Genomic DNA, 16,427 nt, shown 5'->3' with positions numbered 1-16,427 from the left:
GGTGGAACAAAAAAGGGAATGAGCAGCACGCTGCTTTCATCTGGTGATTATATGAGGGTATTTTTCAGCAGGTAGGCCGCCTAGAAAAGCACATTCCAGCCTGCAGAGAGCTGTGATCGGTCAAGCCTGTCGTATAAAACAACCGCCTCTTCTCCTTAGGGTAGACAACGTTGGTTAATGTTTTGATTCAGAAAAAAATCTGTCGAGCAAATCAATCCATAATGCGGATTATGAATATGAAAAAAAAAAATTACCAAAAAAAAATCTTGACATTACATACACTTTAAATTTCACCAAGGAAATACAGGTCCTATGGTCACCCTGAAAGGAAAAAAAAACAAACAAACAAAAAAAAAAAACGGCATCTTGTCCATTGCAGACACATCATCTCTGAGCGTCACAAACCTTTCATTTTCAGTCACTGATGCAACATTAAAAAAATATAACTTTTATACTTTAAAATGAACTATTCTACAATGACAAGTTAAATCACTACTCTGTTTTAGCATCATCATTTCCAAAGCACACTACAAGAAATTTTATGTATGATATATATTTTGTCATGCACAAATAAATGCTTAAATAAAGCCCTTTTGATACAAAACACTAAATGAATGAATCTGAAGATTCCAGATAAAAACACCTGTAGTATTAACAGATGAACGATTCCCCAGGGTTACGTCCCCTTGTAGCAGCAAAGCGTAAGAGCTTCCATGATGCTGTGTTTGATTTGCCTAAATGCTACGGGATCTACTGTGTCTATGTTTAAGCTCTGATAAATGTTCAGCACAGTCACAGCGATTAAAGTCAATTTAATTATTAAGACTGTTAAAAACCAAGTTTCAAATTAGTGTCTATAATTCCACAATAGCTGATTCTAATGTACCACATCTTGTTTTACTAAAGTAGGACATCAGTTAGGACTTTAGTGGAAAATTATTGTTTGGTTATATTTTTTACTTAAAAAAAATAAAATAAAATAAGGAGAGTTATCTTTGTCTTGGCTAATGTGCTTAAGTATCAAATATGTAACATTCTGGATTTTTCCTTGGATATCTGTCATGTCCACCTGTCACAGCGGCTGTTGCATCCATATTTTAATCATCTGCTTTCATGTATTTCTTGTCACCAGGCAGGCAGATTTTCCATATGATTGTATGACCCCCCAATTTGCTTTCCAAGCATCTGGTGAGCAAACTATTCGAGTAATACAGAAAACACTTATTAGGCTTTACACAGAACTGATTCTCATAGAAACATAGGTAGTGATGACAGTGCAGTGGTCTCAGAGAAACAGAGCCTTAAGTACACTGACAATTAGGGTAATGGTCTTATCGTGGGATCCAATTCCCTGCTTAAAGAACAGTCAGATGATGCAATGGAAGAGTGAGCACACACTCACATAGCACCAAATACACACAACCTCCAGCTTTCTGTACACAGCCCAGCACACACCCTCAACAGAGCACAGGCTGAATTAATGACTTTAGCGGAAGGTTAGTACCTCTGCAGTCGGTATACATTAATATTTTATGGGGAGGATCCTTGGTGGTGCATGAATATAAACAGGACTCTCCTCCAGCATGAATGTACAAGAGAAGCTTCATGTTATCGTCTCAATCGCCACAGTCCTCATCACAAGAGCAACAGAACTATCCCTCATTGTACATGTATAAACACATTCCAACTCCATCTATGCAGAGTAAAAATAGAAACTGCAAATCCTCTTCACACACACACAAAAAAATAGCAAACATACTACGCAGTATACAACACATCTATAAGTAGTTGTCTACTCTTGACTGTATGCAACAGCATGTGTGGAATTGGACTTTTACTGCCAGACCAAGGGTCAACTCAACATCCATTCCAGCTATGATATGGCTAACTTAACTTCATTTCAGCTATAACCACCCAAGTGAATGATGAGAGGATCGTCACAGGTATAGAAAACATAAGAGGCAGAGTCCAAGGTAGAGTCTGAAACACAGCCATTAATAGCCTTAATGCAAGAACACTGTTATGGAACAAGTCCATAATCAAAATATAAAGGACATTAAAAATTAAAATAAAACCAGAACTGTTACAACAGTGCCAATCAATTCAGCGTTTTATTACTGGTATGTTTGTTCTGCTAGGCTGGAAAGCTTCCTCCTGTCTGTCTTATATCAACACGTAGTCACTCCCTGTTTTCTGTGCATTTACTACATTATTATTCATTACAAAAATACCCCCACAAAGTTTCATCAAAGAGCAGGTGTTGACAAAGGGAGTCATGTCATAATCAGGCCATCCAGTGCTCAGGCCAGGTAGTATTTATGTTTTAGTTTTCATGTTTACATTACAGCGCTGTGAGACAGTGACGGATTATGTTCTGACGTTTTATGATTCGAGGTCTAGACCTAACTGCCTCAGTGAAACTGGACTTGCAGAATTTAGGGTTTACTGTCTTTTGTTTTGTTATAAAAATGCAAATTTAATTCCTATAAGTATATTTGTTTATATCAACATGGCCACGTTTATTTTGTTTTTGAGTCCTCCAGCAGCATCATTAAGCACAGCTCTTGAAAAAGATCCACTCCAATTTGCCTGTTCTTTAATTTCTAATTAGCAAAATAAAAGCTCCATTAGACTGAAGACTTTCTTAGCTATGAATCTTCACACCTCAGCAGAAATATTCACACACTCCCACAAGCCTCTTGTCATATACAGACAGCTATACATCACTGCCATGTTTGCACCAAGGTCTTTTTCATTTTAATTTGAATTTTGCATTTTAATTTGAATTAAAACAAAAGGCAGAGATACAAAGAGCAGCAGTTACAAATCTAAAAGATCATTGTAACCGGTGAAGACTCATGTCACAGCATCACAGCATTCAGAGGGCAAGCTCACAGTTCTATCTGTCCACATTTAATGTGTCAATATCAAGCAAATTGGATGTAACCGACAAATCCGACTGGCAAAAACAAGGGCCGGATCTGAACTGTGAAAGTCTTGTAAAGCAAGCTTAACTTTAAACTACAGCTTAACATACCTAAGAGCAATTTAAGTTTACCTTAAATCACACAGTTTTACAAGTTCAAATGAATCTGTTAATCTTTACTATGCTCTAATAAGGTTGATCAAATCAAGCATAATAATGTTAATACTAACTCCAGATTGAACACATGTGGCTGTGCTTGGAAACTAAAATTAGTATTGATTTAGCAAACATTAAAACAAAGCTGTCAAACAAATTTAAAAGGTTGTGCACTAAAGAAAACAGTATGGTCATTCTAGTCAGATGATCAGTCCATCATCTGACCAGAATGCATTTAATTTTTCAAAATGGCTGGAATGCATGAAGAAATGAGTGCTATAAAATGGTTGAGACAGAATTATGTTCCATAACACTGACTGCATCTTGATCTGATGCTTTTTTTTTTTTTACCCTATGTATCCCAGGTATGGTCACTTGGGTTACATAGCTCATTAGCTTTTCACAACAGTGGCTGTTATCTGTGACCCATTTCAAGGATGGACAACAGAAAAACTGTTAGCTGTCCTTTAAGACCAATAAGTCTTAGACTCCATTTGATGACATGCTGATGGTTTTATGAACTGTGACTCAACGGATGCAAGGTGGTGAGGAGAGTAAAAGATCTGGGTGTGTACTCTAACCAAACTGAATTATGTTTCCTGATCTCAAAATTCTTGCGTATCAAAGGTAAATAAGTTCAAACAGCAATTTAACTTAAAGATCACACCTGAGATTGTTAAAAAAAAATTCAATCAGATCTTCAAACCTTTAGTTAATCATGCTGCTGAGACACGACTCAATGTAAACACCAACAGGCACCTAAAGCTGAAAATCTAAGAGGTTTGTATCACAGTGACTGATGCCGCCATCATCTCACTATTCACCCAAACACAAGCACTGCCACAACTTTCTCATTATCATATACAGCACAAGGGAAATCCATTATGCGCTACAGCTTTTCTCCCTCAACATACCTCATCTAATTATTAATCAACACAGCTTCCATCCAGATATTATGTTTGACGGTCACTGCCAGTCACTCACACTAGGTCTCAAAAACACGGGTGCCGCTAATAGCAATGTTTTTTTGCTTTTGTTTTTTTCCACCCTCAGCTGCACAATGTGACATTAACATATTTAAACATTCACCCACTCCTTAATTTCTCTGCATTCACATCTGCACTGGCTGATATCTAAACAGCCTGTGCTGGGTGTGGTTTATAGCTCCACACAGCTTATAGCAGTTAAAGGGGGGTGGGGTGGGTGGGGTGGGAGGCAGATTAAAGTATCTTTACATCAGCACTACTCTCTAAAACATACTAAGCAACACTATACTGCATGTAAATGCAGTCTTTTTGCCTCCTCCCATGTCTATGCTGATGACTGAGCCCAATTTATTTTTATGGCATGCAGTAAATTCTGTTGAACTTTGAGCTTCCATCTTGCCAACCACAGGCAGAAAATGTATGTAAAAATGCACCAACAAAAATCAACCGACACACAAGAAGCTAAAATCAGTCAAACGCACTGCTGCTGCTCTATGGGTGCAAATACCAAGAAGACATGTCAATAAAGACAGACTCATATATTCAAACTCACTGGGCTCCAGCTTAGAGAAACAGATTTTTCTATTGAGCATGGCTCTTTTTAAACTGGGTCTTCAATTACACATTTAGAACATTTATCAAAAATGTGTAATATTATCTCAAAAATCAAAATTATCCTGTTAAATCCTTTAGCCTTGGTGGAAACATGTCTTCTTTTATTTATTAAACTACGGATGAAGTGAAGAGGCTCAGCACAAACTTGCCTTTTACTGAACACAAGGTCTGTGAGATCAAATTTTCAGGAAAATTTTTATATTCTGAATGCTGAAGATGTGATTTTTTTTGTCTTTTGTGTCTTAAGTATAATGACAGAAAATGAGTTAATCGCCAGCATATGTTACTTGCTCATACAGGCTCACAAAATGCTGCAGTGGTTTAAGCATGATTTGAGTTAAAAGAAATGAGATCAAAGCACTACTTAGTGGATTATTTTTTGCCAAATAACAGCACACTGCAGCGGTTTATAGACGGGCATTAACGGTTGTGACTACATACCCGATCTTGGCCTTCTGCTTGGGCTTAGAGGAGGGTACAATACAAGCCTTCCTACAGGCCTTCTCCTTGAGCCGTGCCTTCCCATTTCCTTTGTGCTCATGGTCACGGTGGGCCTTGTACTGTGAAGAAGAGCTGGGGAAGCTCTCTGGGCTCATAACTCTTGGGATGTTCTTCTCCCCTCTTTGCCGAGCCTTAGCAATAGCCTCTGATATTATCCTATTGGCCTTCTCCTGCTTGTCCTGTGGAGTTGACTCCATCGGATGATGCATCCTCCGCGGAACCCTCTTCTCTGATGACGAGCTGGATGAGGATGAAGAGGAAGATGAAGAGGATGATGATGAAGATGAGCTGCTCTTTACAGGGGGACTGAGGACCCGCATCTGGCTTCCGGGACCATTAGCGTTCTTTCGAGGCTATGGTCAGAAGGAGAAAAATAAACAGAACAATGATTAGCATTTACAATTAGGAGCCTGTAAAAGACATTTCATAAACAGCAGTGATGTCATCTAACCTTCAGAAAAAAAAAAAAAAAGCTGCACCCTAGAAAGACCCAATGACGCAAAGTGGGCCTTTAAAAGACCACTGAGCAACAAAGCTGATGTCCAAATACTAGCTTCAAAAGACCCACTCACGAAAAACAAATAAATGAGAAACAGAAAAAACTAAAATACCAACCTAAAATACATAAATTTAAACACACAACAGATTACAATGCCAATCAGGTATTATGTGCATGTACTGATGCAGCCCAGCATCAGCACAACCTTCTAAAGGCTGTGTGAACCCCTCAGACAGCAGTGTCCCCATCTCAAAAGCTGGGAGTGCGGGGTGGAACTGCACCGCTCTGCATGATGCTCACTTCAACTCTCAGCCTACTATCTAACTCTACTAGTAGATACTGAGCTTGAGAAAAGGCCAGTCGGTGCTTCCTCCAAGAATTCATTTAAATCAAGGACAGAAGACCCTCTCTCTGAACTCTGAAACCATGTGACATGAAAAGTCTCATACAAATTAAATTTTTTTGGCTTAAAGTAAGTAAGCTTTTCAAACGTAGTGGTAAACACTGGTTCAATGTGGCAGGTCACAGTAGGCCTTGCAGACATAAATAATCTAGCCTGCCTGATACATGATAATATGTGAATAATAGATGGCGTGACTGCGGTTATGACTACACAAGCGTCCTGTGGTGGGCTTTAAGCCCAGCAGAGAGGGAACCCATAAATGGATGACCTAATCTAAAAATGTGTTGCGTATGCCTACATGGCCCAGGCGCGGCTGGTGGCTTTTTTTTTTTTTTCTTTCCACACTGCTAGCTAAATAAAGAGAATTAGCTTGAACCTCACTGACAAAGTGGGGGAGGGAACTGAATAACTAGCAATTCATTTGGGAGAAGTGGGGAGAAAAAAAAAATACACACAAACACACAAAAGCTGCATTATGATTTTCACGTGTGCAACGCCGCTGAGGCTATTAGGAGGAAATTTACCGGATCATGCTGGAATGTTCTCATTTAAGTTATTGGTAAAAAAGAAAAAAAAAAAAGAAGAAAAGAGAGAGAGAGGGAGGAGTAGAAAGTAATGTTTAAGAGCGGAAGAACATGAGCGCACATGAAAGAGGTAGGAAAGAGGAAGACTAAATATGAAAACAGGTTTCTATCAGAGAGAGGGAGATCGCAAGGAGAGAGAGAGAAAAGATAAAATGCACCAAAAGTGAGAGCACTGCAGCTGTGTAATACATCTATAAATAACTGAAATTACAGCCTGCCAGCACTGCAGTGATTTCAATCTCTCTAGCAGCACGCAGTCCCATGAAAACGGCAGGGACTATTATGGCCAATGAAAAGGTAGAGTAAGCTCCATTTGGGCCGGACACCTTTCCCTCGCTCCCACCCTCTCATTTCCACATGTAGTGAGCTCTCTGATGACTGACAGGTTCAACTCATAGAGGGCACAAACACACACACACACACACACACACACCATACGCTGTAAATAAACTACAGAGCAAGGCAGCCTGGACAGCAGAATTCAACTAAGAAATAAAAGTGATGTATGATTAGACAGTGAGGATGGGGAAAACGCCGTACATCCAGTAAACCTTGGTAAGGTCTAGCACAGCAAAGCAAATGAGTATAGAGAGAAAAGGGGAGAAAAAAAAAAGCAGCAATGAGTTCAAGATGGCGGCAGTGCAGCATGAGCCAGTAGCAGAGGAGGTTGTTCAGTTCCTGCCGGCCCCTCCTCCTCCCCCTCGTCCCTCCTCCCTCCCAGCTCTCAGCACAGCTCACTTACCCTTCCTCTTGGCCTCTTCACTGTAGACATGGTGTTTTTTTTTTCCCTTCCTCTTTCCTCCCCCTCTCCAACCGGCTAACAAAAGCCTTGCCCTTTCGCCGGGTTTCTTCTCTCTCCGTTGCTCACTCACACTTTCTGTTACAAACACACTCAATCTCTCCTTGTCGTTTTTCTCTCACTCTTTCCTTGAGCCGTGTGTCCCCCCCTCCCCTCCCTCTCTCTCTCCTCGTTTGCCTCCCCTCCTCCTTCCCGGTCAGCTCTTCTCCTCGGGCAGTGCAAGAGCGCCGGAGCTGCTCGTCTCCTCCTCCCCCAGCAGGCAGGGCTCAAGAGGAGCGCATGGGAGCTCACTCTCTCGCCTCTCTCTCTCTCCCACTCTCTCTTTCTCTCTCACCCTCACCCGTCTCTTCACAGGGTGATGGGGGAGCAGCGCTGTTGGCGGTAGAGGAGGTGCGTGGCAGTCCAGGAAGCTCTCATTCTGCTGCTGCGTGCTGCTTTACTGTCGTCCGGCTTCACCCAAGTCTCCCTCACTCACTCTCTCTCTGTGCGTGTGTCAGAGTTGCCTTCCTCTCCCTCCTCTCTCCTCCCCTCTCATTGATTCCTCTTTTCGCCTGCCTTTCGTGTGCCCTCTCAGTGCCTCTCTGAGCCTTCTCCCTCTTGTTTCTTGTTCTTTCTTGCGCTTTCCGCTTTGCTGTTTCTCTCTTTTTTTTTTGCGCCTCTCCGCGTCTTCTTCAGCAGTTGGGATAAGGTAGGTTACTCCTTTTATTACACACAAAAGCCTTTTGTGATATCTTGCTGGCTTATTTGGCTGATTGTTTTTTCTTCCTTTTCCCCCCACTTATCTTTTTCCTCGTTCTCCCTCGCTGCCCTCCCCTCTCCTTGGCTGGGGCGTGTGTGGCGAGCTCGAGACTCTGGCAGGCAGAGCGGCGGAAAATGAAAGCACAAAGCAGCAAAATGCATCAGCATGAATATTAGAGATGTCGTTAAAACCCAGACTCGTTTTTCTCTCTCTCTCTCTCTCTCTCGCTCACTCTCTCTCGCTCACTCTCTCTCTCTCTCGCTCTTTGTAAGGAAGTAGGCCAGCAGATGGTGCTAGCAGTTATTACATTAACTTTCACAACTTAACCCCCAAAGTACTGGATTTCTCCCACGCCACAGATTGTCAACATCGTAGCTTTTCACTTCCTCATATTGGTTACTGATAGTGATATGGTGATTTATAAATAAAACGGCAGCATCCAAGAGAACTAGCTGAACAAACAGAAAAGCTCATTCCCAAAGGCTAAAAATATATTTCTCATACAAACTGAACACAAAAAATGCAGACTAAGAAATGAACACAGCAGAGTATAACTTTCACCTCCCTAATCAAATCTGGCACACACACACACACACAGAGCCTACACTGTCTCCAGTGGTGAATTCAAGCACTTTTACAGGGTCAAGGCCAGGTCATCCTGCTACAAATCTGGGAGGGGGGGGGAATCCAAGAGCGGAAACTGAGATGTGTCCAAGACATGAAGCTCTTCCTGTGAGCCATTCAAAGTCTTTGAGCGCATGAAGGCCTTTCAGGGAACTCCTGACAGCACGATGCAGGGGCCATGTGCACCGGCTGGCACATGGTATTGGGAATTTTTCAGACACATGCTGGCCTGACGCCAGGTACAATACTCACCAACTACTGGGTTAGGCCTGAGTTACTGACGCATACCGTCAGCTTTTTTCAGTCTGTGTTTACTGTGCAAAACAAGGTAAACCAATATCTTTCCCACACAACAACAAGTCTATTTAAAATGCAGCTGCAGAAAACAGAGTTTATTATCGGTTTTCAATTCAATTCAGGGAGAAATACACTTCTCACCCCCCCCCCCCCCCCCCCCCAAAAAAAAGTTGCTGATGATAGCCAAATCTAAGACGCCAAGGCTTCTTGGGATTAATGATTGCTACAATTCAAGACACTGACAGTTCTTAAAAGACCAGCACTCAGTATGTGACACCTGACCGGTCAGGGTGACAAGGTAGGGTTGCTGTCATGAAGACAGAGTAAAATATCACCTTGAATTTTTAAAAATCTCATAGGAAGCAAGGAGTCAGACTTCCGGACAGGAACCTTTTATAGGCATCCTATATAATGTTACTTTTTTTAATATATAACTTATTATATTATTACATTCTGATCCTTCTCACATTTGTTGTGAGTTTATGGTGTGAAATGTGTGGGTGAGTGTGTGGAGGTTACAGCACAATATGGCTTTACACTTCATGTTGTACACATAATCTAACAGCCTTATTCAAAATATGTGTGCGTGTAAGTAGGGTGTTGGTATAACAGTGGCACTAGAAGTTCTCACACTACCTCCCTCGGGTTTGTTTTGCTCATAAAGCTTTATATTGTGTCTCCTACAGAAACAGAGATGACAGCCATGTGTGCATAGCAATCGTCCTTTCCAAGTGTTTGCAGCAGCAGGCACTGTATCAACCTGCCAAGCCAGGCCTCGGAGTTTGGACTTTAAAGTAGACCACATGCTTGCTGGGAGCAGAGCAACAGCATTTTCTCCAAGCTAATCAAATCCATTGTCAGATAATGCCCACCAGGCTACAGTCCCTGAGGATGACTCAACAACACACACACACACACACACACACACACACACACACCCATCCGCAGTGCAATGAATGCTAAGTCATAAATTCAATCACTCCTTTACACATTAACAACAACAAAAAAAAAAGTCTGCTCATAGTTCCCATTAAAATGCAAAAATGAAGAAAAACTTTGCCATTAATTCATCTGCCATAGGTTTACAAAAGTATGCAATTTTATATATTTCAATATCATACAATTGATTATCCTCAATTTAAAAAAAAAAAAAAAACCCATCAGGTAACAGTGACATTACACAATCTAAATAGACTAACAGTCTATTTGAAGAATAAAATGAGCAGGTACTCTTTAGAGAGTCTGAATAACGCCTCAGTTAAAACAAAATTTACTAACTACATGTTGCTGTAATAATAATAAAACACTTTTGCTGCATTGCAAATGTTGTTTCTGCCAAAAACAAAATAAAAAGAAATGAAGGGAACAACAGTATAAAAGTCAACAACATACACATGCTTCAACGGTCACATGGCATGAAGCCACAGCTCCTTGGCAACTAGACAGTTAATATGCAAACAAGCCTGGCAGCTCTGTGTGAGGGGAGTGGCTTCCTTTTAGGACAGATGAGGGAGGGGAAAGGAAGAGGAGGGGAGGGGAGTAGAGAAGGGGAGGGGAGTAGAGAAGGGGAGGGGAGGGGAGTAGCAGAGCTGGTGAAAGGAAGCGGGTGGAAAAAAAAAAAAATGTGTGCACGCACAGAGAAGCAGCGTGGCTGCAGAGGCACAGGTGTCTGTCTGTGAACACTCCATTACTTCCTCATCAAAGGGTCTGTATTAGTGTGCCACTGCTCTCATTTCTTGCCTGTACCACCGTGAGAGTCTCTACTAACTCACTATTAGGAAAATGGAGAGCTCAGAGCTAGCGATGCACTGGCTGTAAATGACAAGATGGCTAGCACCCACAGGGCTGCTGAGCCAAAAGCTAGCTGTTACTCTCATACCCGTCTCAATTAATTCCTTAGCCAGCTCGAATACAATGACACCAAGTGTTAGTGACAACATTGTCATTTAGTGCATAACGAACAAAGAAAAAGGCTGAACTGAAGTAGACAATGAACATATTTAATGTTTTTAATGGTTATTTAAGCATTAAATCACTTGTACAAGTGATTGGTAAAACACTACTTGGTTTAGATAATGCTACTTTTACTGGTGGATAAGCTTACTGTAGTGTGCTTAAACTATAAAAGCTAACACAAGATCAAGGAGAGGTGTTCTGTATCTGAGAGTCTGTATCTGAGTTTTGTGATTTTGTTATGTCTTCAATATCCAGTGCCAGATGGAATCCGCACCAGCCATGACCCTGAATATGACATGCTATGAAGAAAATGTATGATTGTCTATCTTGCAATTTTTCTTTTTAGCTAAAAACATTTTAGTTCAAATTCTCAGGGTGCAGCCAGACATTTAACCAGTCTTCAATAATACATTGAAGTATGTATTTCTTGGCCATAGACAGGCAGCTAAAGCAGTTCTCACAAATGAATAAGGATCAATTCAAAAATATTTTCTACTATTTCAGGAAATACTGTTGGTTTATGTGTAGAGGTTGCAAGAGACAGAATACATCACACTCGCCAGTAGCGAATTCACCAAATAATTACTGGCTACCTTCTCGTGTTTTATTTAAGGTACGGCAATTGTGTCTGTGTGCGCAAGTATTGGCCCATGGAAAAGGGTTTTCAACCAACACAAACATGCTCCTGTGCAGTCCTCCAAAATCCCAGCTGCACACTGCTGGATGTGGAAAACGCTGTCGGTCAAATGCTGATTGGTTCAGTAGTGGACCAGAACAGGTAAGAGAACGACAGCGGTGTTCACCAGGAATTAAAGAAAATGTTGGGGGAAAAAACAAAAACAACAAAAAACAGATAAATATCAAAAAGTATAAAAAGTACAGTCCTGGCTGTACTGGGTGCTTTACATTATTTTAAACACTCAGCTTCACTTCAGCTCTTTCTACGTTATAACTTCACTCGTTGATGGACCAACAACAGCACAAGCAAGAGCAGCCCACAGACCAGTTGAACCACATATTTTTGAAACTACCCCATTTGACAACAGACACTCTCTGCAGGTAGACAGACAATCCGTAGCTGCCCACGGACTGCTAATTGACTGCCACCACTGAATCATAATTTCCCTTTCACATGGGTGCAATAGGACATGATATAGACCTGTTACAAGGGAGCTCACAGGATAAAGACCATTTGATGAACGTAATCACTGAACCCGTCACTTGGATTCTTACCTGTATTTCTGTCTAGAAAAATTTGGGCTGGTCGCACAGGTGTGAAAATGGCTTGACTGTTAAATGGGAGCATTTTAGCCTATCAGAGAGGGATAAGTGAAATCTGTGTTTTTCCTGCAAATAATAATTTTAAAAAATGCTGGTGCCATGAAAGGGGTTTTGACTTGTTGGGTTTAATTTACTCAAGCTTTAAAATACATTTTTGTTTTTTATTTTATATAATATATATATATTATATATATATATAATATATAATATATTATATTTTATATATATATATATATATATATATATATATATATATATATATATATATATATAGATAGATAGATAGATAGATAGTGAATGACCGTGACAAGTGCACTGACCTCAGGAGAAACAACACTGCTAGCACACCATGCATTGCATGTTCACATGTATGAATCTGTCCAAGACATTTACAGATAACACACGTGTAAGCCAGGATCTTAAAGCCAAAGAGAAAAGGAAAGATGAATACGACACCTTGTTCTCTTTCCCCTCCCTTTCACAAACACAAACCCTCTAACACATGACATGATCTTTATATCAGGGTCAATTCACTGCAAATACAGCACTTAGCATTCTGGATACAGTTAACTAACTGGTCCAGCTAAATTAAGGACATGCTTTACAAATGTAATTGTGCTGCACTCCGTTAGAAACACTGACCCCACAGACTTTAACAAAGACAGCCTATAAGCTTGTGATTATGCAGTGCACTAATTGACTTATTCCATTATTTAATCAAGTTCAGCACTGACAGACATTCCCAGTTCCAACAAAAAGGCTTTTAGGTGCAGATGGATTTAGCAAAGAATGTATAGCATGCTGGACATACTCAACTAGCTATGTCGGAATTAAACACTAGGGGGTGACTGTGAGGAGGCAAAGCAGGAATGCAAGTTAAAGAGTAAAGATGTCTACAATCGCCTTCATATGATTCATTTTCTCATATGTGAGCAAATCCCAGGATAATTTTTTTCTACATTTCACGAAAAAGGCAAAGGAAAAAAGAGGAAGTATGCAACAATCCACACTATAACGATAGTGTCATTACACTAACCAGCACAGTTTTTAACGTCTGAGCTCGTGTCACAAATGGGTCACTATTTGCAAGGGTTTCCTCTTTTTGACTGGCTAACCCACTCAACTAAATAAAACTGAAGCACTGTCTACCCTTCAGCAATGTTTCTGAAGTCACCAACTGTACTACATCCATGTGAATAGTAGCTTTTAAAAACTTTTTTCATTATGTTGGATACATTTAAAATTGCATTTTGTTGAAGAAAATACTGGGGAAAACAAACTTGGGCCTCTGTTTTGCGTTGGCTTCCCTCATGATGCTCATTTTACCACTGATTCCTAAACAAATAAATAAATAAAATGAACAGCTGTGACGTGGGTTTGGGGGTTGGCCAGAATATAGAGTATAGCCTAGTGCTGGCTCTGTGTCAATCAGGACCAATGACTGAGAAGGAAGAGAGTGACTCTAAGTAGGACATTTGGCCCTCTTGCATCTTTAAGTGTTAGCTCAGAGGGCAGACACTCAGCGAGATTCAAGATGATATTTTAAGGACCGGCACTGCGTGCACACACGAGTGAGTAGTAGTCAAAATGAAAGCAAGAGACCATCCATCTAGAGGGACAACTCTCACAATTAGTAGTTGACAAATTTTACATACCAGCAGGACCACTGGGGAGCCTCTCTTTTTAAAGCAGAATACTGGTTATTTTAATTAGTATACTTTATTCTTTCAAAACCTGGGGAGATCTCGCTCTCTCTCTCTGACACTGACACACACACACACACACACACACACACACACCCTTTGTGGAACTAATACAAAACGTACGTAATTACATGCAACTTTCAAACCCTGCACAGCATATACAAGACAAAGCCACTGTGACGTCACCCATTGGTTAATGAAATCCCGTCACAAAGCCTCAAGCTAAGCATTTTGGCTATCACCATCTCAGTGTTTTGAAACTGGATTTGTCATGGAAGTGGTGGAACTGACTTAGCTGAGGGACACTGCATGCTCTGGGCTTATACTTTTGATAATTTAATCATATTTTATATGAAGGGAGGGTCCGCTCCCACGTGAAACTCATCCATTCCTATCAAAATGAAAAATAGGAGCTACTTGGGCCAAATCTTGTAATATTTTTTGATCCACATGCATGCTCCTACTTATGATTCTATTTGAGGGTCTACTGTTAGTCATAAATGCGAGTCAATGCTCGTGCTGCCCAGCATAACCAACATTTCCTCCCTGCTGTGTTGTGAAAAAAGGCTACAGACAAGAAAAAATATTCATAAGGGATGATAGAGTTTGCATTTTTCATTCAAAGGTAAACTCATAACTGTTACTGGTGGTAACATCATCACTGGCCTGACACCCCCCCCCCCCCCCCCCGCCTCTTAATCTTCTTCACTCTTTGAAAAATGTGTAGCTACTCCATTGATTTATCATCACCACAAAACAAGAGAAAACAGAAGGAGGCCATTTCTGTCTGTTATTTTGATTTTAAATTAGAGCTTAATGTAATAGCGTGCTTGCAAAGATGCTCGCTTATTTTCTCGCCTCAACTTTTTTTTTCCCCACCTCGTTGGGCGTGTGTCAGCAAAAGACTCCGCAGTGCGTGGAGTGCATGGTGAAGAGAGACTTTACTCACAAAAGCCAGGTAAACTAGTTATTCATATTTTATTAATGTACAGCACCGGTTAAGTGTTGGGTCGAGTACGTTAAGCAGCCACCTGCCCTAACCAGGTGAGGGTACCTCCCTCTGTCATTCTCTGTATGGAAAATTGTAAACAAGCAAAGTGTAAAGAAAAACTAATTTAAACCCCCAAAACAGTTAGTTTCTGCTGTAACTTGATGTAGGAATCAACACTTGTATGTACATTTTGTCAGGTCATATACCCAAATTCACCATAAATGGGATTTCTCTGTGTTCTCAGCTGTTTGTCATCACAAAAGGCAAAGATCCGTTTAATTTGGGTGCAGTTCTGGATTTCTTTCTTAAAAATTGTGAAACAGAGCACTGGCCTCGGTTGAGGATGAGCTTTGAAAGTGCCCTTCTAGTTTTTTTTTTTTTTTTGCTGTGGTTGTTCTGAGTAATGATGTGGTGCTCTCTGAATCAGAGATGGCACAGCAGGTCAGACACCAGGCAGTGAAGTGGAACTGAACTGTGCAAAACAAGCAAGCCGGATGATGCCATTCATTAATGGGAACATCGGTGCAAACTGAAGAGTGGAGCCGAGAGGAGGTCCCTAAGGATGCGAGAGAGAGAGAGAAAGAGAGCGAGGGAGCCAGAATAGAGCCAGAAGGAGAGGGAGGATGGGAGGGATGAGGTAGAAGAGAACTCAGCAAAGGGCTTACTGCCAGACCTTTACAGCTCCTTCATTATTGAAGCAGGGCAAAGGCAGAGCAGGGCCAATGTCTGCATAAGGAGGAACACACAGAGAGGCAACTACGTACATTCATGCACAAGAAACAGTGCAGGTGTGTAGTGAACCTGCGGGATTTGATAAAGCTCTGATTTCTACCTTCTGCTCTGCGCAACGGTAGAGCTCTGTGGAATGAATTTATCCTATAATGGGAGAAGGCAGACACACAGCATTTTCTCAACAAGAATGAATAAAATGAACAGAATTACCTCAATTGCATCTGCACTTGACAAAAATGCCATCCAGTGACTTAAATGTTAGGAATGCTGTCTTGTCTGTTAAATCAAAAATAATAGAAATATATATAATTTGTTATGACAATGCTCATAAGCTGCAGCATGTGACTGATTTTTTTTTTTAAAGCTAAAAATGGCAGGTAAGAGAGTATAATGAGGTCTAATAAGAAGTGGGGGTGGTCGTCCCCAAGCCAACCCGGGCATGACTTCACACACACCACATGAGGGGTTCCCTGTTGACTAATTTACTAGTCAATTAAACATGAAAGAAAAATACACTCAAATTGAGCACAATCAAAAAGGAGGGGGAACTGTGTCCAAACAAATGTGGTTACACACTGCTCCTTCTGAGCGATTATATGGCAATTTTTCATTTTCTTGATCAAACGTCTGTAGTA

General features: G+C 40.8%; 1 protein-coding gene across 5 annotated transcripts in view; it reads right to left on the bottom strand.

Moving 5' to 3' along the window:
- Positions 1 to 16,427, bottom strand: part of chd9 (chromodomain helicase DNA binding protein 9) — a 71,304-nt gene that overhangs the window by 37,277 nt on the left and 17,600 nt on the right. For 4 of the 5 annotated variants that reach the window (XM_030726213.1, XM_030726212.1, XM_030726214.1 and 1 more), the window contains one exon: positions 5,125 to 5,537. In XM_030726213.1, the coding sequence (XP_030582073.1) occupies positions 5,125 to 5,537 (413 nt within the window). Of the gene's footprint in view, positions 1 to 5,124; positions 5,538 to 7,412; positions 7,596 to 16,427 lie in introns of those variants that run through there. The other variant, XM_030726215.1, reaches the window with a different exon arrangement.

The sequence above is a fragment of the Archocentrus centrarchus genome, chromosome 3, assembly GCF_007364275.1.
Source record: "Archocentrus centrarchus isolate MPI-CPG fArcCen1 chromosome 3, fArcCen1, whole genome shotgun sequence".
Taxonomy (NCBI): Eukaryota; Metazoa; Chordata; class Actinopteri; order Cichliformes; family Cichlidae; genus Archocentrus; species Archocentrus centrarchus.
The sequence above is the reverse complement of the archived record's forward strand: the minus strand, read 5'-3'. Positions and strand labels throughout refer to the sequence as shown.